Source organism: Rattus norvegicus, chromosome 9 (assembly GCF_021556685.1).
Source record: "Rattus norvegicus strain SHRSP/BbbUtx chromosome 9, alternate assembly SHRSP_T2T, whole genome shotgun sequence".
In the NCBI taxonomy this organism is placed as follows: domain Eukaryota; kingdom Metazoa; phylum Chordata; class Mammalia; order Rodentia; family Muridae; genus Rattus; species Rattus norvegicus.
The window spans coordinates 57471758-57495997 of NC_141542.1; the positions used below are offsets into that span (position 1 = coordinate 57471758).

Consider the following 24240-nt stretch of genomic DNA (forward strand, 5'->3'; position numbering starts at 1 on the left):
GTGAATAGGTCTAGAGAGATGGCTCAGCAGTTAACAGCTCTGGCTGCTCTTCCAGAGGACGGTGGCTCAGTTCCAGGCACCCACATGGCTTCTTACAACCATCTATAACTTCAGTGCCAGGGATCCAGTGCTTCTTCCAGCAATGCATACAATACAGCATGGTGTACAAACATACACGCAGGCAAAACGCTCATAAGTATAAAATATAAGTGAACTTTAAGAACCTTGAAAAAACTGTTGTGAACAGCAAGTGCCCTGCACTTTAAGGATTTCTTAAAATTGATTGTTTTATTCTGCTCCCCCCCCTTTGTTTTGTAAATAGTTCTTTGTTAACCTTGGGGTGGTGCAGGGTGCATTCCCATGAAAGCGTGTATATGATGTATTCTCTATGCACATTGTATGTTGGGATCTTTGTGGTTAGCATAGCATGTGATTTCCCCCAGTTTTCTTGCATTTTTAAAGTCAGAAACAAATGTTCTATAGTAACTTGATCTTTCAAGTTATGACTTAATTCTGTTTTTTTCTTTTAAAGAAATGATTTGGGACTCAGGTTACTTTCTCAGACAACTAAAGCCACATATCTGTCACACTTGGTGCCTTAGCATGGCTTTGGGCGTTCAGTTTGGTTTATAAGAGGTGGTGTTCTGAGTGTTGGCAGGCATTGTTTCTCTGCTGTCTGGTATTCTTCTGACCAGAACGATTTGTTAGCTCACACATCTGTTCAGGGCATATGGCATGAAATGGGGTGGTCAAGATAGACACGGAACCCACCTCCGTGGGACAGTTCTCCCACATGCCTGTCCATTGCTCCCCTTCCAGCGTCTAGGACTAGTAGGTCCTCTTGCTTCATGTGGGGCTGGAAGTGGTTGTTGTTTTCCTGCTGAAGAGGAGGCTTCTTGTAAAATGATTTTGCTCTTAGGAGATATTTTATATCTAGCTCATGTTCCATTTCTCAAATGAAGAAATGGGTAGTGTAGACGGTTGAATATGTGCAGCAGGTGCGGCAGCTGAGTGTGTGCAGCAGGTGCGGCAGCTGAGTGTGTGCAGCAGGTGCGGCAGCTGAGTGTGTGCAGCAGGTGCTCCAGCTGAGTGTGTGCAGCAGGTGCCGCAGCTGAGTGTGTCCAGCAGGTGCCGCAGCTGAGTGTGTGCAGCAGGTGCTCCAGCTGAGTGTGTGCAGCAGGTGCCGCAGCTGAGTGTGTGCAGCAGGTGCTCCAGCTGAGTGTGTGCAGCAGGTGCCGCAGCTGAGTGTGTGCAGCAGGTGCCGCAGCTGAGTGTGTGCAGCAGGTGCTCCAGCTGAGTGTGTCCAGCAGGTGCTGCAGCTGAGTGTGTGCAGCAGGTGCTCCAGCTGAGTGTGTCCAGCAGCTGCTCCAGCTGACGTGTGTAGCAGGTGATGCATCTTGTCGCCAGTGGACCTGGGTTAGGGTTTCCTGATGTCTGTACGAATAGGATGTTTAACTGCAGAGTTGCATGTTCTCCCCTCTCACCCATCCCCAGTACTGGAGATGGGTAAGTAAGGGCTTTCAGCGAGTCAAGGCAGCAGGTTACCTCTCTTCTGTGCTCTGTATGAGATCACCTGTTTCTACTGTGACTCAGTGGTCATTTTCTCCCGATGTCACGTCATCAGTCTGCCCATGCACTTATGCCTGTGCACACTACACAACTACACAGACACACAAGCTCCTCAGCATGGGCTTGGCCAGTTTACCTGTAGAGAAGTGCCCACCGTCCATGACTGCTGACCACATCTTCGACTGTAGTCATTACTCCAGGGACCTTTGGGATCAGCAGCAAAAGCACAAATTCTGTTTGGCTGGTTTAGGATTCTTGCTTTTTTTTGTTGTTTGTTTGTTAGGTTGTTGTTGTTTTTTTTTTTTTTTTAATCATCTTAAACAGATTTGGGGGTCTCATTTTTTAAAAAATGTCTAATCCATGCTTGTTGAAAACGACGCCTTCCAGTTTCTGTGGTGTTTGTCATCCTTATGAAGAAGCCAGCCCCCTTTAAAGTGTTGCATATGATGACAGTGTAACACCAGCCAGTGCATCACAGGAATATGTTAGACTTCTTCTAGCTTGGAGCCTTTGCAAAAGCCCTCAGCCAGCAGAATGTCTTCACTTGATGAGTTTAGTCCTTGGCAAGCTTGCTGTCCAGCTTCTGGAGTGGTGCTTGGTTACCCCCACAGGTGACTCAGATGCTTCCCTTCCGGGTGTATTGACTGCTGGGTAATTTCTGTGTGACAGGAGTACATCAGGCGGCAGCTAGAGGAAGAGCAGCGGCACCTGGAGATCCTGCAGCAGCAGCTGCTCCAGGAGCAGGCTATGTTACTGGTAACGCCCCGCCTCTGTCCCATTCCGTAGCCACAGGGCCGGTGTCCCTTTCCTAAGGTAGCCAGCTGTAGTGACTATCAAACCTTTTTGGTTTTGCTGAGGCAGCCAGCTTCCAGTGAAGATGTCCTCTGGTCACACTGTCAAGCACAGTGTTAATGGCATTTAGTTTATTTCCCATTAGCAGGTAACTCCTCCTGTTTGCTAGATGCCTATCAGCTCTTAAACAGAACGTGGCATTCAGTGAGTGTGAAAACGCTGGAGGTGTCAGGCTCACACTGTATGCTATAGGATATTCGCTCAGTATGTGTGTATATATACCACTGCTTCTGATGTTTAATCGAATTCCTTTACTCTGCAATGGTGTTACAGTTAGCAAATGCTGTCACATTTTACACAGGTAACATGCTATTTAAAATCCCAGCCATTTTTCCTTGCTCTTAAACAAGGGGTGGAGGGGGAGTGCTATTTTAAAAAAACAAAAGTCAAGAAGGGATCCAGAGAAGAGGTGTGCTCACCATGGTCCCCAGATTCAGTGTCACCCTCTCCCTCTCCAAGGAGTGTCGATGGCGGGAGATGGAGGAGCACCGGCAGGCAGAGAGGCTCCAGAGGCAGTTGCAACAAGAACAAGCATATCTCCTGTCTCTACAGCACGACCACAGGAGGCCGCACGCACAACAGCCGCCACCCCCGCAGCAGCAGGACAGGAGCAAACCCAGCTATCACGCTCCAGAGCCCAAGCCTCACTACGACCCTGCTGACAGAGCTCGGGAGGTATCTGCGTTCCCATACTGCTTACATGTTGGGCCCGAGAGAGCTAGACGTCCCCTAATGACTGTGGAGAGCCACTGAATGTGTACCTTGAGTTCCAGAACAGACCTGGGTGCTAGCCAGGAGCTCACCTTCGTTTTCCCCGTGGATGCCTCGGTTAACAAATCCTAGAGAAATCAGAAGGAAACTATACAAAAAACAAAAAACAAAACAAAAAAAGAAAGAAAAGAAAAGAAAATGCCCGGCACCGATATTCTCTGGTGTGTGAATGGGAGAAATGTTAGTCTGCTCTAAGCCTAGTGTGAGGATGAAGTGTTTAGCCCGATTTCTTACTGGGTCAGTTGTTGGCGTTTGGATGACCAGAGAAGATGCAGCACAGTGTTCCTCTGTGGACTAAACAGAAGGGCTTGGGTGTGTCCAGGAGCACTGCACAGTCCTGGCCTACAGGTGGCACCCTTCTACGTCCTCCATCACGGGGAGGCGAGTCTGGGACAAATTCTGTTCCTTATAGAGTCACGAAACTCTAGGCGCTGAGGATATTCCAGAAGCTGCTTTGCTTGATCTTCATTTTCATAGTTTTTAAAAGTCCTCTATCAGATCTTAGCCCGGCTCTGCACCCACCGCTGTCCAGCTGCCTCTCTTCTTAGAGCTGAATAAAACACGTTTTCTCTCAATGGCTTTGCTCTTGTACGTTCTCTGCCTCTCCTTTCCTACTAACACGGAGCCATGTCTTCTGATTCTCTGACGCAGGTGGAAGATAGATTTAGAAAGACTAACCACAGCTCCCCTGAGGCCCAGGCTAAGCAGACAGGCAGAGGACTGGAGCCACCCGTGCCTTCCCGGTCAGAATCTTTTTCCAATGGCAACTCAGAGTCTGTGCACCCTGCCCTGCAGAGACCAGCGGAGCCACAGGTAGCAGCAGCAGCCTCGCTGTGCTGAAGACTTGTAGAGTGGCTCACTGTGCCGCCCGCGTGTAGCTCATTGTCTGTCTCACCGAAAGGAGGCGTGCGTCCAGCGGCAGGGAGAGGAGGCTTGCGGGGGTTCTTGTCTGTTTGTTTTTGTTCAAGGTTTTTATTGAACTCATTAGGACTGTCAGCAGCCGATACCTTTATTTCCCTCCCTCCTTCACTCCGACGTGAAGTCCCTCCTTCCTCTAAAATACTTTTTTTAGTTAGATTTTTAGAAAGTTGGCTTTGTGGTGTAAACAGGTTAGAAGAGAACCAGGAGCTTTTCTCCTGAACATTTTAAAGTAAGGACTTTACTTCTGTGGTCCCAGCCCCCTGAAGGACCCTCGGAACCTGAAGGTGGCCTTGTGGTTCCATACAGCTTCTGTTTATTTGGCGGAATGTGTAGATTTTTCTGGGAAAAGGTTCTTTTTTTTTTTTTTTTTTTTTTAACAAATTCTCAAGCCTGTCAAGATTCAAAACAGGCAGGTTATGTCCAGTGGGTTAAATATTGATTCCCTGTAGAGGGTTAGGACAAAGTTTATGACCTTCAGTCCGTCCCACATTCTGTCTTAGGCATGCTGTCCAGAAGGGACAGTAGGTGGCAGTCCTGTCCCAGGCGAACACTGATTCTTGCTCCTTCCCTGAATAGGGTGCTTAGGCATAACTCCATGCTGCTTTGCCTCACACAGATCTCTGAGCTTTCTGTCCTTGGCCCTGCTGGGACAGCTGCCTTCTCCTGGGAATTTGAATGTGCTCTGCGATAACAAACCCTCCTTGGAGAGGCTAATTGAGAAGAGCAGATCTGAGTGTGGGGTCTATGCCGGTATAGCAGCAGAGAGCTTCAGAGAATAAGACATAGAAAAAGACGGAGGACTGTGAGAGCAGAGGCAGCAGGAGGGTCAGCTGTCACCTGCCGCTTGCTCAACTTGGTGCCTGTTTCCTGGTGACAAGCATATGCGGTTTGTCCTGAAAGTTAAACCCAACCCAAGGGCAAATTTACCTCAGAGCAGCAGACCTCAGAAGCTTTTGATTCAGGAGAGGAGACAACCTACCTCTCTTCCTCCTCTGCAGAGTACTTTTGGCCTAAAGTTTCACCTGCCAGAGGGAGACTCACATGGCTCCTAGGATCAAGCCCCACTTAGCACTATTTGGTGACACATCTGTTCGGTTGCTCTCCTAGTGAACACTTAAGCTGTTCTAGCAGTATGGGATTGTGCCAAAGCTAGGATCCTTTGGATCCACCTCACTGTGAGCCACAGAGACTATGCACCAGGTCCTAGCTGCCAGTTCCACCTGCAGAAGCCAAGCAAGTCATTATGAGAACCATCAGCTAGTACGTGCTGAGCGTGATGACTGTCGTAATGGGTGGTCATTCTCCAACAGCGAGACACCGCTTACTAAAATATTTTACAGATTTTTGAGAGAATGTTTTTAAAGACAGATTGACTTGGCAGATTGTCATGTCTGTGAGTTCTGTTTGAAAGGCGTATTCCACCGGTCAGCCCAAGGTATCTTGATGCTGGTCAGCCTGGGTGTCTTGGTACTAGATATTTTGCTAAGGAAATTTTAATCCCACTTTTCTTTTTTCACAATTAGGAGTTTAAATCCAGCTAGGTCCAAAACATTTAAGACTGAGAGGAAATAAGAAAATTATTGGTACATTTGAAAAGTTGGTTTTTCCTAAAGTTAGTCTGCTACAGTCCCGTATCAGGAGGAGTTTGTGTGCCTGCACAAATGTGTCCTGTGTTTCCTCACAGTTGCAGTCTCAGACTCGGGGTTGTGAGGTGGGGGGAGGTTTAGGGTTCAGCAGTGTCTCTGTCCGTGGTCCTCACCTCTCCGTGCTGACACGGGCATGCGTGTACATGTTCCTGTCCACTGCTGTCTACAGTGCGTGTCTGGGCACTGTTTCCTTATGAGTGTGCCTTTGCTCTTTCTCTTGCCGCGTCATCAGCATGGAGCCCGTGTACTGCTCCATGCTTGACACTGTGCCTCCCTGATTCACGCTCCACTTCTGCTATCTCCTGTTTGGGGTTTAGTATTGACCAGGAAAGCTAGTTTGTGTGCAGAAAGCATTGAATGTTTTGTGTTTTGTTTTCTTGTAAGGTACAGTGGTCCCACCTGGCATCTCTCAAGAACAATGTCTCCCCTGTCTCGAGATCCCATTCCTTCAGTGACCCTTCTCCCAAATTCGCACACCACCATCTCCGCTCTCAGGACCCATGTCCACCTTCCCGCAGTGAGGGGCTCAGTCAGAGCTCTGACTCTAAGTCGGAGGTACCTGAGCCCACCCAAAAGGCTTGGTCTAGATCAGACAGTGACGAGGTGCCTCCAAGGGTAAGGACAGACAGACAGACCGCGCTGTTTTCTCTTTATTTAAACTTACTGTTTGCTATGATGGTGGGAACAGTGACTCCAACAGGGTTAAAGGGCAAGAAGTCTCAAATGACCTCTCACAGAGGGAAACCGTTCCCCATCTCAGCAGTTACAGTCAGCCATTGGTCAGTTAGCTTTTTATCATTGAGTGGTTTTAAAACATCACTTGGTAAAAGGTATTTAAGAGAGAAATGTTGAACGGCATGCTTCTAAGTAAGTAGAATTGTAAATTCATACAGAAGCTACCCATTATTGTGGGTACCATCAAGAGTTTCAGAAAAAGTCTTATGAGGAAAAATGAACAAGACAGTGATTTTTTTTTTTTTAATGTAAAAGTCGAGCTTCTTGTACTTAATAGTACAGGAGGACTAAAAGGCACGTTTCAGTGTATGTTTTTCCTCCACCTGGAATTCGCTTCCTCTGAATATTTCCTCGCTTTCTTTGCCAGTCTTTACTTCTTGGCTGATCTATTTGTAGACTGTTGTTGGGTTTCTTTTGAGCTTTTTCTCGTGATTCTCACGTATTACCTCAGCGAAGCGCTGTTGTGTGTTCTCTGCCACCAGCTTCAGTCCAAATGTGACTTCAACAAACTGTAGAGATGAGCCAGGCTCTTTGGATCGTGCAGGAGCAGGGGAGGCTTGGGAGAGGGGGAAGCTTCCTGGCGGGCGTTCTGGCTGAGGAGGGCTGTGTTATGAGGAGTGCCGTGATGAGAAGAGTTTTGTCGTTGTTCTTCTGTTGTCTGTCTTAACTGCTGTGTTTCCTACCTAAAGGTTCCTGTGAGAACGACATCTCGTTCCCCTGTCCTGTCCCGTCGAGATTCTCCACTGCAGGGCAGTGGGCAGCAAAATAGCCAAGCAGGACAGAGAAATTCCACCAGGTAAAAGAAAAATGTCAGGAAATGTTGTGCCATGGGTTGCCGGTTTTTAGAGTCATTTTTGTCTGTTTTCATAAATGCGCTCCTCCAGCACTGAGGTCCTAGACAAACATGATCTGTTTACACACACACACACACACACACACACACACACACACACACACACACACACACACACGAGCAGCAAATAGATGAGTAGTGAAAAAGCATATTTGAATGTTGGTGTGTATTGTAGTAATTTTGGAATGAAAACCACCTTTCCCTGTAAAGGTAGAGAAGGGAGGATTGAGGACAGGTTCTAGGAAATGTAATTTGAGAGTTTTTAGTCTCGAAGAAATCGTGAGGGTTTAGACTGAGTAAAAGGAAATGATAGCCACGTCGTTGTGACCTAACAGCCTGCAGCAGACTGCCACGCCAGTCAAGTGACCTCACTGCTGAGGTTCAGGGTAGCTCCGTCTGATGCAGTAGCTGTTAGTCAATGAGGCTAAGTCGGAATTTTAATCGCAGTGAAAGAAGCTTTACCTTTATTTGGTGGTGTCAGCTGGGTTTATGTGCCAGTGTCCCATGTAGTGATCGGCTCTGAAGTTTGATCAGGTGTGGTGTGTGCTGCGTGTACACTCACTGAAAATTTGTCATCGTTGCCCTGCAGATGTCAGTAAGTGTTTGGTAATTTGGTCATCAGTGAACGTGTTGTGTTGGCAGTGTGGTTAGATGGATGATGGTCGAGAGTCTACAGACAACCCTTCAATGCGATGGCCAGAGAGAACTGGCATTCTCCTATGGCAGTGTCCAGGGCCCAAATTCGTCCTAGTGATTGTGTGCTATGGCATTGGCCATGGCAGGAAGCCTCATTTACCAGCTCTGCTTCCTCTCAAAAGAACAGACCCTTGGCATCTAGGGTGGGAGAGCTGCCATAGTGGAAGAAGGCAACGTAGATAGTGAAAATTTTCTGATTGAGAGTAGGGTCTGTAGACAGGACAGAAGTGGTTGTAGCCGTAAACAGTCACATCTCACATTACACATGACATGGATTTCAGGTACTTTAGCAGGAAGGTGCTGTTCAGCGTCTTTGGGGTTTAAGATATTGAAGATGCTGACTCTGAATATAGTCTTTGTAATGTGCAGTATGCAGTCTGTGCGGTGTGCACTGTGTGTAAAGTGCGCTCTGTGTACTGTGTGTGCAGTGTGCTCTGTGTGTGCAGTGTGTTGTTTGTATGCTGTGTGCAGTGCATGCAGTGTGCTCTGTGCAGTGTGCTCTGTGTGTGCAGTGTGCTCTGTGTGTGCAGTATGGTGTGTGCAGTGTGCTCTGTGCAGTGTACTATGTGTAGTGTGCTCTGTGTGTGCAGTGTGCTCTTTGTATGCTGTGTGCAGTGCATGCAGTGTGCTCTGTGTGTGCAGTGTGCTCTGTGCTCTGTGTGTGCAGTGAGCTCTGTGTGTGCAGTGTGCTCTGTGTGTGCAGTGTGCTCTGTGTGTGCAGTGTGCTCTGTGTGTGCAGTGTGCTCTGTGTGCAGTGTGCTCTGTGTGCAGTGTGCTCTTTGTATGCTGTGTGCAGTGCATGCAGTGTGCTCTTTGTGTGCTCTGTGTGTGCAGTGTGCTCTGTGTGTGCAGTGAGCTCTGTGTGTGCAGTGTGCTCTGTGTGTGCTGTGTGCAGTGTGTGCAGTGTACTCTGCAGTATGCTGTGTGTGTGCAGAATGCCTTGTGCACAGTGTGCTCTTTGTGTGCTGTGTGCAGTGCATGCAGTGTGTTCTGTATGTGCAGTGTGCTCTGTGTGTGCAGTGTGCTCTGTGTGTGCTGTGTGCAGTGCATGTAGTGTGCTTTGTGCAGTGTGCTGTTTCTGTGGTGTGCTCTATGCTCAGTGTACTCTGTGCAGCATGCTCTGTGTATGCAGTGCACTGTGTGTGCTATGTGCAGTGCACTATGTGTGCAGTGTGTTGTTTGTGTGCTGTGTGTGCAGTGCACTCTGTATGCAGAGTGCAGTGTGCTGTGTTAGCTACTGTTGCAGACTTTTCTGAGCCCCCACAATCTACATCAGTGCATATCTCTGACATAGTATGGTGGGATGACACCGTTCTCTCCTCTTCCAACAGCAGTATTGAGCCCCGGCTTCTATGGGAGAGAGTGGAAAAGCTGGTCCCCAGGCCAGGCAGTGGCAGCTCTTCAGGGTCCAGCAACTCAGGATCCCAGCCTGGCTCCCATCCTGGGTCTCAGAGTGGCTCTGGTGAACGCTTCAGAGTGAGATGTACGCTATCTCTCCTACATCCTTTGTCTGGGAACAGCATGGTTGTAATTTGTTATTAGAAGGCCTCCATGTGTTTTAAGGAGGCCTGGGTTTGCATATATTTTACAAAATGATGCTTTGACATAGATTGCTAAGGATATAAGCAGTCCCGATATGTTTCTCCAAAAGCTGCATTTCTAGTGCTTCACACCGCAAGCACTTCACTGTTGAGCGTAACTAGCTAAATACCTCAGCGGGATTTGAACACATTTCTTCCGTTTTGAACTATGAGGCTGTGCTGTAGTATTACTGGTAACAGTAGTTGAAAAGTCACTTTGCAGTGTTCTTCTCAGTACTTGGGAGCATGTATTAGGCAGACGTGGGGTTTTAAGTAAGGCTGCCAGTGTGTCCCTTGGTTCTGTTTTGGCCCAGAATTCAGACTCTATGGAGGGGGTGGGGGTAGGGGTCAACTGAAGTCAGCAGGGAGAAACCGGAAGCTAGATTGATGGGACGGTGGCATGGACAGTTTGTGGCATGCATTCATCTATGTGTTTCTGTTTTTTTGTTTGTTTTTTTTTTTTTTGTCTCTTTTGAACTTAACAGCATCATCCAAGTCTGAAGGTTCTCCATCTCAGCGCCTTGAAAATGCAGCCAAAAAACCTGAAGATAAGAAAGAAGTATTTCGACCTCTCAAACCTGCTGTAAGGATTGTATAAAATCAATTATTCTATTTTAAGCTCTAGTGAAACCTTTGGGTTAAGAATATGGGTAAAGGGCTGGGGTGCGTGGTTGCATGTGGGAGATCCCAAGCTAGAGGCCTGCAGTGCTTTGAGTTTTGCATGACCCTTCCCTGGGTGAGGAAATAGAAGTGTTGTCTGATACAGGATGCCTTTGTGGCTTCACCCTTAGGCATCTCAGATCCGAAGTCATTAGTAGGGCAGCTTTTGTTCTACTTCAGCCTTATACCAATTGTCCAGTCAGCTTTTCAAAGAAGTGCAGAAAAAAATATAATTTTATACATTGGCAGATTTTAAGGAAACAAATACTTTATACTGAGTAAAAGCCAAAAGCTCCAGCACGCACACGCGCACACACACACACACACACACACACACACACACACACGCATGCATGCACGCACAATCATTGCTTGGCATTGACCTTATCCTTGGTAAGTTTGGCATTTGCAGTACTGGCTTTCAGAATAAATGTTTGCAAATTGGCTTCCCCAACCCCTGCAGTGGCTTGAGTGCTTGCTGCCTTTTGGTCTCTGGAATGATGGCTATGACTGCTCCTCCTGCTTCCCCTCTCCTTGTCATAGTAACTAATTATGAGACTTGGGTACTTGTTGGGTTTTAAGCCTATTGAAGTTTTAGTTTCCTCTTTAACTGATTTCTGGATGCCCCCTCCCCCTTCTTTCTGCTGCCTGCTCCCTTTTCTGCATCCTTCGTCAATGATGGCCTCCCTCTCCACCTCCTTGGAATCGCCGTGTCCTGAAGGGAGAAGTGGTAAGCCTGCTTCCTGCCCCCCCAAGGCTAGCTTCAGCAGTGCCCTCTCTGCCTTCTGCTTGCCTTTAATGATCACCAGCGGCCTTAGCAGATGAACCAAGCTCTGGATGGTTATTGTCAAACCTACCTCTCTAGAACAACTGTTCTGAAGTTGCTCCTTTGCCACAGATAATTACCAGGACATAGTGGGCTCAAGCCTGCTCCCCGATAGGTCCAGAGGCTCAAGGTCAAAGATTAAAAAGGCGTGTTCTTAACTGCGTAAAAGAAGAATACTAAGTTGGAACTACTCTTTAATTAGAAAGGGGGAAACAGTCATGTAGGTGGTTTTTAAAAATACTATTGATTTTTAAATAAAACTCCTAAGTAGAAAGGGGGATTTGGATTTAAATAGGAGGGGCAAGCAATCAGTCTAGGAAATTAGATTTAGAGAATTGATAAGAATCTTAAAGTGTCTTGGCACAGTAAAGAAAAGCCAGTTTTTAGTAAACTTTTCTTTGAGGTTCACAGTCATTGTCTGTATAACTGGGAATGTGACTAAGTCTGGAGAAAAGCCAGTGGGAGCTGCCGTGGCAGATGAGATTTTCCCCCCTGCAGATGCCCTCAGCTTAGACAGATGGTAGTTACTAGTAGGGAAGTAAGGGTGAGCATGTGCTAGCACTGTGCTGTCTGGTCAGCCTGGGACTCTTCGTGAGCTGTGGAGGGGAAAAGCCCAGATACGTCAGTTCAGGCCCGTGTAACTAGAGGCCAGTGATCTGAGTTCTGAGTAATCCTCTTAGAAGACGGTGGTGAAGAGCACTGACTCTTCTTCCAGAGGTCCTGAGTTCAGGTCGCAGCAACCACCTGGTGACTCGCAACCATCTGTAATGGACTTCTATGCCCTTTTCAGGTGTGTCTGAAGACAGCCACAGTGTACTCATATAAATAAGTAAAATAAATAAATCTTAAAAACAAAAAAAAAACTATCTTTAAAAAAAGAAAGACATGATGTTATGTAGTCACGTCTTTGCAGCAAAAGCCTATTACTGTAGACTTATGAGATTAGACTGCTGTCAGCTCATCTTGACACACTACTGGACAGTGGGATTCAAATTGTCTGTTACACCTACCCTGTTTCTCTGTCAAAGCTATACAGACTCCCACATATGAAAAAACAAACCTCCAGGAATCCTCCTCTGACGCTGACCTTGGTTACTGACTGGCAGTTGGCCTGGAAGGCTCGTTACCTTTTTTCTCCCGCCCCTCCCCCTTTCCTAACTTCCTGTTTCTTCCTGTATCCTAGGACTTGACTGCGTTGGCCAAAGAGCTTCGAGCAGTGGAAGATGTGCGGCCACCTCACAAAGTGACAGACTACTCCTCCTCCAGTGAGGAGTCTGGGACCACGGATGAGGAGGAGGAGGATGTGGAACAGGAGGGGGCTGATGATTCCACCTCGGGGCCAGAGGACACCAGAGCAGCGTAAGTGCTTGCTGGGCTCGAAGATAAGAGTCTTCCCACTAGGCCTTCTCTCTGCTGCAGACTTCAGCCCTCACCCTGTGGCAGAAGTCTGATGGAATGTTCATGAACTCAGTGACAGCTTTTACACACACGCACACACACACGCGCGCGCGCGCACACACACTACACATGCCCCGTACACACCATACACAACCACAGACATACAGACACACACACATACCACACCACGCACACACATTACACACACCTCCATACACGCCACACACCACCCAGTACATGTGCCCCATATACACCACACACCAACGCCACACCACATAGACAGCCACATATACACAGCCACATACATACAGATATACCACTTACATACACACCTCACAGTATCTCCACATGTCTCCTTTCCTTTTATTTTAAGGGTTCAGTAAAAGGAACGTTTCAGTGTGGTGTGTCTTAATTAGACATAAGTATTCGTTCTAATTAATCTTGTGCTTAAAACAAAGTGAACAGCAAGGAACGTACTGACTGTCCTACAGGAAACTTAGGCCTGAGGCTTCCTCTCACCTTAAGCTTTGAGAGGGGTCACGTGGCTTGGCTTGGCAGCGGTGACTGGTGGATCTTGTCTCTTCAGGTCGTCTCTGAATCTGAGCAACGGTGAGACAGAATCTGTGAAAACAATGATTGTTCATGATGACGTAGAAAGTGAACCAGCCATGACCCCATCCAAGGAGGGCACCCTAATCGTCCGCCAGGTACCGAGCCTCTTCTTTCTATTGTCAGAGGCTGGGCTTCTCTTATGGTCATTAACCCACCTGCTCATCCACTCACTCGTGCTATTTCTACATCATCATCGTTTTCATGTTAACACGACTCTGAGGGCAGCGTGTCCTGGGCTAGGGAGGTAGGCGTGTGCTGCATGTCACCATGTCACGAAGGTAGTCTCCCACCCACATTGCTGTCCCTGCATGCCTATGGCAGCCTCATCCGAGCACCATGCTGAGTCTCACAGTCTGTGTTGGAGTGGTAGAGAAGCCACAGGGATCCTCTGAAGGCTCACAGAGGGAAGGTACAGACCTGGAGCCTCTAACAGGGCCACCCTAAGGCCCTGCTGGGGCATCTAGCCCTGTGTCTGCAGCCTTGAGGGTGAGCCAATCTACTGTGGTCCAAAACAGTCATCTCTGTTTGTGACGCAAGATGGATTCTGTTTGGACCATGATATTTTATAACTGTCTGTTCATTCTTAGCTTAGGTTTCGTCCAAGTGACAGGCGCCTCACTGAAGCAGGACAGGGCACTCTCTAGGCTTTGGGTTTTGCCCTGGGTGTTTCGTTTCACAGCAGTGTATTTGGATGGAAAGTAGGGAGAATCTAAGATCAGGCTTCAGAGACACCACAGGGTACTCTCCACAGGTGGCTCAGACAGAGAAAACAAGGGGGTGGCCCTTCACCAGATGTTACTGATGCTAATGAACCAGGTGAAATGCTTGCTGCTTGCATTGGGTGGTCCCCAGTGAGGTACTCTTGAGTTTGGCAAGGAAGCTCGAGCAATTCTGGCTAATTCCCTTGGATTTTCCTTGGTAATTTAACACAGTTTGAAGAGTCACACAGCCCCTTGAACAAAGCAGTTATCAGCAGGGTTATCAACGTCAGCAGCGCCTGAGCGAGACCAGTATGCCTGTTTTTTCTACAGAGTACAGTTGACCAAAAGCGTGCCAGCCATCATGAGAGCAATGGCTTTGCGGGTCGCATTCACCTCTTGCCAGATCTCTTACAGCAAAGCCATTCCTCCTCCACTTCCTCCACCTCTTCCTCCCCATCCTCCAGCCAGCCGACACCCACCATGTCCCCACAGACACCCCAGGACAAGCTCACTGCTAATGAGGTATGTCTCACACCACAGCTGGCTGCTTTCCTGGGGTTAGACCAGCACTGCCTAGGAGCTAGTTTGCAAAGAAGCCCTTCCCAGAAGCCCTCCCCCCTTCCCTGCTCCCTGCTCTCCTGTCATCTGCCCCTCCCCAGTCCCAAGTAACATGTTCAGATCTGCGTACAGATCCTTAACCCTAGAGGGACCGAGACCCCGAGCTTGTCAGTTCACTGTTTCCTTTCTAGATAGTAGAGTTGCATGGCTTGCTTTATTGTTTATTTTTTTAAGTAAATAAAATGATTGCTGTGTTTTCAGATCCATTCCATATTTAGCATGAAATCCTTGTAGTCATTTGTGGAATCTGCCTCTTCATTCCTTTTATCCAGTGTATAAGATGCAGGAAAGCGTGACTATATAGACTTGGCCTTCCCTACACAAACTTCTTGTCTTTCGAGAGAGTCCTGCAAATAGGCGCCCATTGTTACTGGTTACTGGTTTCCTTTGGTTATTTGGGGGAGGGGGTTGGTTCTTGGTTGAGGATGACTTTGGTTTTCACCCACCCTTTTAAAGGGATCTGTTTCCTTGACACCCACACATACTCAGGGTCTAAGAAGTCAAGTGCCCCTCAGGGAAAAAGTAGAAAACTATGATGCCAAGCAAGGACAAAGGCCTGAGCTTCCTTTTAATTTAAAGTTTTGTAGAGGAAGTCCTGTGAGGGCATGGCATGATTGTACTGCTCAGTCTGGGTCATAGATGGGAGAGTCTTGGTTCTGTAAGTAGGTCATGCCCGAGTGCAGTGACAGAGCCCACCTTGAACTCCTGCTTAATTAAGCAAGTATTTGATCTCACAGGTTTGGGGCCTGTTGAGTCCATTGTTTAATAATTGAGAGAGATCTAAACGGGCATTTAGTTTCAGCCAGTCTTGTCAACATAAACACTTGATTGACTGTGGACAACAGCGATGATTTTGTTCTCTCGTTAGAAAACACAGGACAGTCTTCTCCTCCTGAGGCCAGTATCAGAGAGCTGCTTTCTGAGCAGCCTTGACGTCAGACTGGCCGTCGTGACTCGGCCACTAATTGATAGAGCAGGGCAAGAAGCCTGTGAGATGGCAGGTGTTGTGTCACGTGGGGAAGCTTAGGGTGGCATGGGCTGTAGGACAGTGACTTTTAGGTGCTCCACAGTGGAAGTGAGTAGAGGAAAAGGCGCTTGATCGGTGTCTTCTGTCCTGAGACCTGTGCTCGCACGCCTTTCCTTGGTGACACCACACGCTTCCTCTTACCATAGCCTTACCTCACTAAACTGGCAAGTGTTTCTGTTTGGTTTTAACCATCATTACATCTCCACTTAACAACTGTTTCACTTCCTCTGTGAGCTTTTTGTCTGTTTTCTTTTTTGGTTTTAAGTTATGTTATTAACACCAGTGCTCCTAAAAGGCCAGAAAGCCATGTCTACTGTCATCTGTGTGTTTACTAATGAGCCTTGTTGTGTGGAGTGGACTTAGTGGTGATTCTATCATAGTACAAAGTAGATCACACCAGCAGTCTGTCACAGTAGGTACATCACACCAGCAGTCTGTCACAGTAGGTACATCACACCAGCAGTCTGTCACAGTAGGTACATCACACCAGCAGTCTGTCAGAGTAGATCACACCAGCAGCCTGTCACAGTAGGTACATCACACTAGCAGTCTGTCAGAGTAGATCACACCAGCAGCCTGTCACAGTAGGTACATCACACCAGCAGTCTGTCAGAGTAGGTACATCACACCAGCAGTCTGTCACAGTAGATCACACCAGCAGTCTGTCACAGTAGGTACATCACACCAGCAGTCTGTCACAGTAGGTACATCACACCAGCAGTCTGTCACAGTAGGTACATCACACCAGTAGTCTGTCAAGTAGGTAGATCACACCAATAGTCATAGTAGAGAGGAGATCACACTAATAGTCTGTCACAGTAGATAGGAGATGAAACATTTATTAATTTTACTTTGTAGTGTGAGAAGTCAATTTAGAAAGTAATGAATTGTTATTAAGACACTTCAGATGCTTATTTAAGAATTTTCATTTTCCTTCAAAGTTGCGGTCATGAAGTGGTGCTTTTATCGGTAGTTTGCAGCATCACTACCCCTGGTGTGTATGTGTCTCCAGGAAGATGTGGCATTTGAAATGCCTGCTAGGTGTTTTGGGGATTGATGCAGGAGGAGAGGGCTTGGATTGGGAAATGGTACTCTGTGTAAGTGGATTGGAATAGTCTTTACTGTTCACTTTTTACATGTGTCTCTTCTATTAATGAAATTGAAATTTACATTTCAGACTCAGTCCGCTAGTAGCACACTCCAGAAACACAAATCTTCCTCCTCCTTTACACCTTTTATAGACCCCAGGTTACTACAGATCTCTCCATCTAGTGGAACAACAGTTACTTCCGTTGGTAAGTACTGCGGCGTCGAGGAAAGCAATTGTCAGACACAGGGCCCCCTCCCCGCGCCGCTTCCCAAGGGGCTCAGGCATGGCATGGTTGCAGGTGGCACGGTCCCTCCGCTAGAAAGGCCATCCGCTCTCATTGCCTGGGTCTCAGTGAGGTCATGGTCAATTTCCTTTCCATGCCATTGCTGCTAGAACACCTTTTCTTGAAAACGTGTCAGACGCGGCTTATGAATGTTATCTGGGGCATACCGAGGTGGGAGGCTGCGGTGTCTATGTACAGAAGTTACGTTTTCACTGTACTGTGTTTCAGTGGGATTTTCCTGTGATGGGCTGAGACCAGAAGCCATAAGGCAAGATCCTACTCGGAAAGGCTCAGTGGTCAATGTGAACCCCACGAACACTAGGCCACAGAGTGATACCCCCGAGATTCGTAAATACAAGAAGAGATTTAACTCAGAGATCCTGTGTGCTGCCTTATGGGGTAGGTACCTCACTGCTATCGGATGACTTGGCTTTATTCTGAAGCACAGAGTTGCCCTGCAGAGAAGCACACACTGAATGCTGTCCTTATTCAGTTGTGTTGTGCAGCAGGACGCACGGATGTGACTGCAGTGGTGTCAGCAGTAGTCCCCTCCTCCATGTGGGGTGATGAGTGAGAGGAGGAGAGAGGAGCTGGTTCTTGTCACGGAAAGAGCAAACCTGGATGTCTGCCTTCACCGCTTTGTCTGTGACTGACCAGTGTCCAGATGAGGCTCTTAGAAGCAATCTGCACAGGGCCGGCTTGTCTGTGTGCTCAGGGCAGCAGCAGGGCTTTGCTGCACGCTCGGTTCTGCCTTCTCCAATTCAAACTAGCCTTTCTGCCAACTCCCTCCCTGGAATCTAGCCCACAGTTGATCTGCTGTTAAAGTACCCTGCTTCTACCCAGAACCTCTTACTTCCTGGACCTGCACATGCAGATGACATGACATGAGACACTGCACATGCAGATGGCATAAAGTCACACACTACCCACAGTCCTGCTCTCTGAGCCAACACATCCCCTGCAGCAATAAATCAGGTCCCCTCCCATCCCCATCTCATCCCCTATTACTCCTTTCTGTCCGTTTCAGAAGTAGACACAAGGGCTTGCCTTTTATCTTTTGAACCTTACACCATTCCCAGTCTCACCCATGTAGCCTGCCCCTTCTTCCCCTCCTCCCCCTCCCCCCTCCTCCCCCTCCCCCTCATCCTCCCCCTCCTCCTCTTCCTCTTCTTCCTCTTCCTCCTCCTCCTCCTCCTCCTCTCTCTCTCTCTGGCGCGCTCTCTCTTTCTCTCTCTCTCTCTGTCTCTCTCTCTGTCTCTGTCTCTCTCGCCTGCTTAATCCCCTGCTCTGCCCTGGGCAGGAGCCTTTGAGAGGCTGCCATGTTCACAGCAGGCCCACCTGCTCCCTCAGGGTCACAGTTCCTGCCTTTGCCATTACTGCTTTGCTCTCATGATCCTGCAGTAAGGACCTTGTTGACCATCTGGATCAGTGGTTCTCCACCTTTTGGGGGGTCAAATGAGTCTTTCACAGGGGTTGCCATCAGAAAACATAGATATTTATGTTACAAATCATAACAGTGCAAAGTGAAAGTCATGAAGTAGCAATGGAAATAATGTCATGGTTGGAGGTCACCCTGGCACAAGAAGCTGTATTAAACGGTCGAAGCTTTAGGAAGGTTGGGAACCACGGGTATAGATAAAAATAGAGTTAGCTATTTAGAGGATTATGGGCACCGCACAGCCGGAAGCTGGCACAGAAGTGTGCCTAGCACACTGCTGTTACTCAGTAGACGTCACTTGGCTGCTGTTCCAGAAAGCAGGCTGTCATTTAATCACATCGAAAGATTTTAATGTTGTTCGCATGTTACATTAGGATAGAGATAGTGTTAATATGGCAGTTATGTTGAAATTGGTCATCATTTTGCCCAACAAAGTTACCTTGGCAACAGTCTTAGTGCTCCATCATGTTCCCCTAACATCCTGGCAAGCCCGGGATGCAGACTCCGTTTCTGCACTGCATCCAGTGAGATGATCTCCCCGAGGGCCTTTGCTTAGCCGCTTCCTTACTGGCACAAGGCCTGACAGCTGGCTAAGGAGGCCTTGTCTGTACTTACCAAGTAGCGTGTTTGGCTTGAGACACAGAAGGACTAGGCTTTTATGTTGATCTCTTTATATGGATAGTGTTCTTGTAGATATCCCATTAACCTATGAGTCGGGTAAACTCACAGCATTGACTTACATGTGGCCTTACAGCTTCATAAACTTACAACAAAACTTGTTTAAAAACAAATTCTTTAAGAGTTACACAAATCTGACTTAATCTTGGGTAAAGGTGCCCAATTCTAGATACTCTTAGTTTTCTAAGCTGTTTTAGACTACCACCCTTCAACAGACTGTCTTGACTCTGTCTGTGACTCCCCTTTTCACAAGATCATTGACCTAGCAGGTACTTTGAAAGGACACAAATACTTCATCGCTTGTCCAGCTTAGAGAATTGGCGTGAATGTGTTTAGTTCCCTGAGAGCATAAGTCGATGCTACATGTTAGAAGATGCTTTTAAAGGCGAAGGTTCTACACCCAAGAAGCAAGAGCATTTGGATAAATATATGAATTTAGAGGGAGAGTCTAGTGCTTCCAAAAATAAGGATGATTGGATATTAACAGGTTTTTAATGGGTGCGGCCAACTGGCTTGAGAGCTGTGGGACCCCAGACGCTAGCAAAGGACTTGGGCACTGCATCTTAGGTGCAGGTAAAGTTGCAGCGGGACTCATTGTCTGTGTAAAACAACGGGGATCAGTTTGATGTGCACCTGTGAGACACGAGGTTATCTGGACAGACTGAGTGAAGGCCTGTGTCTGTCAGCTGTCACATGATCAGAACGCATTGAATATCAGAGCCAGAGGAGGGAGGGAAGGGGCAGGCAGAAGATGTTAGTTACCTTCAGTGGGAATCCTGGTTTCAGTAGACATCTGTAGTGTGTGGAAGAGCAGTAAGTTCAGCATGGCCGTGGGAGCTGCTGCCCTGGCACAGATCGCCATGCCTTTGTTTGATCAGTGCGAGGTGGTAGCAACAGTGTCCATGGAAGAAGCAGAGAGAGATGGAAACAGGAGACGTCCTGACAGAGTAAGCAGGCCACTGGTGTGGTCAGCAGTGCGTCACAGGGAAGGCAGCTCCCAGGAAGTGGGGGACAATGGTGCAGTTGTTTCTCGGTGGTGGGAACTGATTGAGACTATCTCATAAGCCAGTGAAGATTACAGGGGCTTGTTCTCTCTGTAAGTCGTCCTACAAGGTTGCCAATTGTGAGGACGTTGTAGCAGATGGACCCAAATCTCTAAAACCCCAGAAATAGTGAGTTTACAACTGGGAGCTCAGTTCCCTGGGAGCAGGTGAGGTGGTGAGGTCTCCTTATTGCTTCCACATTTATGTAATCTAGATGTAACTGTCCCTTCTGTGTGGGAGGGGTCGTAGCTTTAACTGTTCTGAGCATTCCTTCAGGAACCACGGACACCGTCATCTTTCAAGTAGAGAATGTTTCTCTGTTCTACGGTACAGCTCAGTGCAATCACAACCTAAAATGTAGGCCTTTCCATGTCCTTGAACAGGAGTGAATTTGCTAGTTGGCACAGAGAGTGGCCTGATGCTCTTGGACAGAAGTGGCCAAGGGAAAGTGTACCCTCTGATCAGCCGGAGACGGTTCCAGCAAATGGATGTACTTGAGGGCCTGAATGTCCTGGTGACAATATCTGGTGAGTGTTCTGTAAAGCAGAATGGATGGCCTTGGCCACGGTGCACCAGGCCCTACATACTGAGCTCAGCTCATTCTCGATGCTGGCTGAGACAGCAGAGTTGAACGTCTTCATGATGTGAAGATGCGCACAGCTGTGGCACTCCCTGACACCCGTCGTGACCTCTGTTGTACTGTTGTACACTGGTGGCACATTGTCTTTTATTTACTGATAATAATACATTACTATTACCCACAGCATGTCGTCACTGGCGTTACTGTGGAGTGCATTTGCTTGGTTCTCACACATACACTGATGCGTATATTTCGGTCTGTCTAGTTTCGGTACCCTAAAAAGCGCCATTTGTACTTCCTCCTGAGGCCCTGACGATAGCTGACCAGCTGTTTTTGATGACTTTACTAGTCTAGAATGTCCTATCATTGGACACGTAGATATAAGTTTGCGTGACTGAGTATATATAGGTCATGTCGTATACGGGCTAACTCCTTTGGCAGTGCACATTTAAGTTAAGGTTGCTTCCTGTCTTTTGTGGTTCAGTATCTCGTTCTTTGATACCGCCAAGTGCTGCACAGACAGATGTGTCTCTGGTTATCCGTTCATTGGAAGACAGCTTGGTGCTTTCAGATAGGAAGGTTTAAGGAAAGCTGCTAGTAGCTGTGCAACTTTTTGCTTATACACAAGCTTTCATTTGTGTGTTTAGTAAAAGAAAGATGGAAGGAAGGAAAGAAAGAAAAAGAAAAAGAAACAAAGTAACAGCTGACAGAAGCGTGAGCAGAAGTCTGTTGGTGCAGAGAGCTGCTGCGCTGTCCTACAGAACGGGTCCATTGTCTCCCAGCAGAGAGCTGGGGAAGGACTGTTTCTGCACCACAACCCCGATGTCTGAGACTGTGTTGGACGTTTTCCATCTTGATAGGTTAACAGATGTCTTGTGTGAATATGGAGTCCCCTTGTATGTGAATGCTCCATGCACCCTTGTGGTTAAGTCTCCTCTTTCTCCCCATGGAAGGATCTTCTTAGACCTTTGTTCCTTATTGCACTTGAGTTGCTTTTTCTCCCTCTTGTTGAATTTCTTTGTATATTTTAGCAATCTTTTCCTGCATGTGCCCTGAAAGTGCTTTTTCCCTGCCTCTGGCTTCTCTGTTCGTTCTCCATGTCTTGCAACGCAGACATTATAAAGTTTAGTGAAACCTCACACTTTGTGCTTGCTTTGTTTTGTACTCACTTTTGTGCTTAATGCTTTTGGTGTTTTACCCAGAAAGTCACTGCCAAATCCAAGATCCATCCAGATATTTTCATGTGCTTTCTTCTACAAGTTTGGTAGCTTGGGTTTTCACATTTAAGTCTGTGACTCATTTTTAATTTATTTTTGTCTAAGGTTTTAAGGTTTACAAGTAGATTCCCTTTCATTCACAATATTGTTTATTTCAGAGAAGACTTCCTTTTGCTATTTGTTTACTGTGTTCATTTCTGTGCCTCTGTTTGTACTGTGTATGCATGTGTTTGTTCACTGTGTTTATGTGCATCTCCCTGTACACTGCGATTGTGTCCCTTTGTTTATACTGTGTGTGCACCTGTTTGCTCACTGTGTTTGTGTGCATCTGTTTATACTGTGTGTGCACCTGTTTGCTCACTGTGTTTGTGTGCATCTGTTTATACTGTGTGTGCACCTGTTTGCTCACTGTGTTTGTGTGCATCTGTTTATACTGTGTGTGCACCTGTTTGCTCACTGTGTTTGTGTGCATCTGTTTATACTGTGTGTGCACCTGTTTGCTCACTGTGTTTGTGTGCATCTGTTTATACTGTGTGTGCACCTGTTTGCTCACTGTGTTTGTGTGCATCTGTTTCTGCCCCTTTTACTCCACTAATTGATTTGCTCGTTCTTTTGCTGATAACCACAGGGTCTTGGTTACTATATTGAATATATAGTAAATCTTGAAATCAAGAACTGTCTAATAACTTTGGATTTCATTTCAGTATTTATTGGTACACACAGATAATTTGGCTATGGTTTCGGCTAGAATTGAGTTGAATCTGTTGTTCAAGTTAGGAAGAACTGACGGTTCTATCCATGAACATAGTACTTCTCCACTTAATTCTTTAACATCTTTGACAAGAATTTTCTAACTGTCCTCATAGATATTTTAAACAGCTGTCTTGTGAGATCCATCTATTTCATTTCTTCAATGTTAATGTGAATAGTATTTTTATTTGTTTTTAATTTTTAATTGTTGGTATATAGGAAAGTAATTGACTCTTGTATAATGGGCTTGCTAGCTAAAATCATGGCTATAATTGTTTCAAGAAGTTCCCATGCCTACTGCTTTTGTTTAGGGTTTCGTTTTTTTCTTGGATACTGTTGTCATTAATAATAATGTTGACTTTTGACCACTCGTGTAAAATACTTATATTTATCTTGTTAGGCAAAAAGGATAAGTTACGCGTCTACTATTTATCCTGGTTAAGAAATAAAATACTTCATAATGATCCGGAAGTTGAGAAGAAGCAGGGGTGGACCACCGTGGGCGACCTGGAAGGGTGCGTGCACTATAAAGTCGGTGAGTGCTCAGTGGCGCCGTGCTCCCGCTGCTCTTCCGAGTTCCGTCAGTCGTCAGTCCGGTTTAGGTTACTGGACTCTGAATGGTGAGGTGTCCTGTGACCGTGACCTGCAGGTCTCTTCCCTTCCTGACCTTCCAGGCTTGTAGTTAGCATATGCTGAGAGGTCCTTCACAGTCACTAGAAGAACGTTTGAGACTTCAACTGCTGTCACGGCTCGTTATCTTTAATGAAGTACATCGTGCATAGCTGCCGTGCCCTTATTTATAAATGACCATGGCTGGCCTCTTAGCAACTGTTTTGTGATTGGTATTTTTCTTCTTTGGAACATTGAGTGATTCTCACAAAGTCTTTTCACAAAACCCACGCCAGGTTTCATTGCATAAGAGAAAGTAAGTGCTTGTTAGAAATGATGAGAAAGAATGGACCATAACATAGTTAGAATTTTAAGGAACCAGCAGTGTAATTTTATAGAAGTGCACTGGTTACAGTCGAGGAGTCCATTGATTGCTAATTTGTGCTTTCAGATCTTACTAACATACCAGCCATAGGCAGTTATTCTGTCCACTTCCCCAGGATATTGTAATCGGTGACATTGTCTTCTCTGTCTATTGTGGCTACTCATTGGTAAACAATTATTACAGTTAGCATCTCACTATGTGAAATGATTCTGAGTTCCCACCAAGACCAGGAGACTGAAATACAGTTAATTAAAGTTAACAGGCATTAGTTTGGTTCCCATGTGGCCCTTGAACCTCCTTAATATTGGTAGTTAGGGTATGGTCTATAGGGATTATCAGTGATAGCTTTAGTATGTTTGGTTTATAGAGATTAGCAGTGCCCCTAGAGTGATGTCCATCATTTCAGAACAGTCTATTAACAAAGCTGCACCCTTGCACCTAGGCAAGCAGCAGTATGATGTTCAGAGGTCCATGTAGGTGGTCTACAGAGCAGACCGGAACATCATACTAGGGAGCAGGAAGGGCTGCGAAAGATCATGTATGTTCTGTGAGTCACACATGACTTATAACTTGCTTCTATCATATTCCTCTGTCTGTGTGTGAGCCCTCCAGCCCTCAGGGTAGCTGCCTGGCGTAGCCTTTGGTAATAAAATCCTTGAAATCTAAGACATTATTAGGATTATCAGCAAAACTATTCACTCT

At 46.7% G+C, this 24240-nt stretch overlaps 1 protein-coding gene across 52 annotated transcripts in view; it reads left to right on the forward strand.

Moving 5' to 3' along the window:
* The window catches only part of Map4k4 (mitogen-activated protein kinase kinase kinase kinase 4), a 125632-nt gene that overhangs the window by 95992 nt on the left and 5400 nt on the right, over positions 1-24240 (forward strand). For 2 of the 52 annotated variants that reach the window (XM_087565186.1, XM_087565187.1), the window contains exons 14-27: positions 2239-2325; positions 2881-3096; positions 3844-4005; positions 6144-6374; positions 7184-7290; positions 9375-9526; positions 10109-10206; positions 12293-12468; positions 13094-13214; positions 14151-14342; positions 16643-16760; positions 17067-17237; positions 20381-20524; positions 22945-23079. In XM_087565186.1, the coding sequence (XP_087421312.1) occupies positions 2239-2325; positions 2881-3096; positions 3844-4005; positions 6144-6374; positions 7184-7290; positions 9375-9526; positions 10109-10206; positions 12293-12468; positions 13094-13214; positions 14151-14342; positions 16643-16760; positions 17067-17237; positions 20381-20524; positions 22945-23079 (2110 nt within the window). 52 annotated transcript variants of the gene reach the window in all.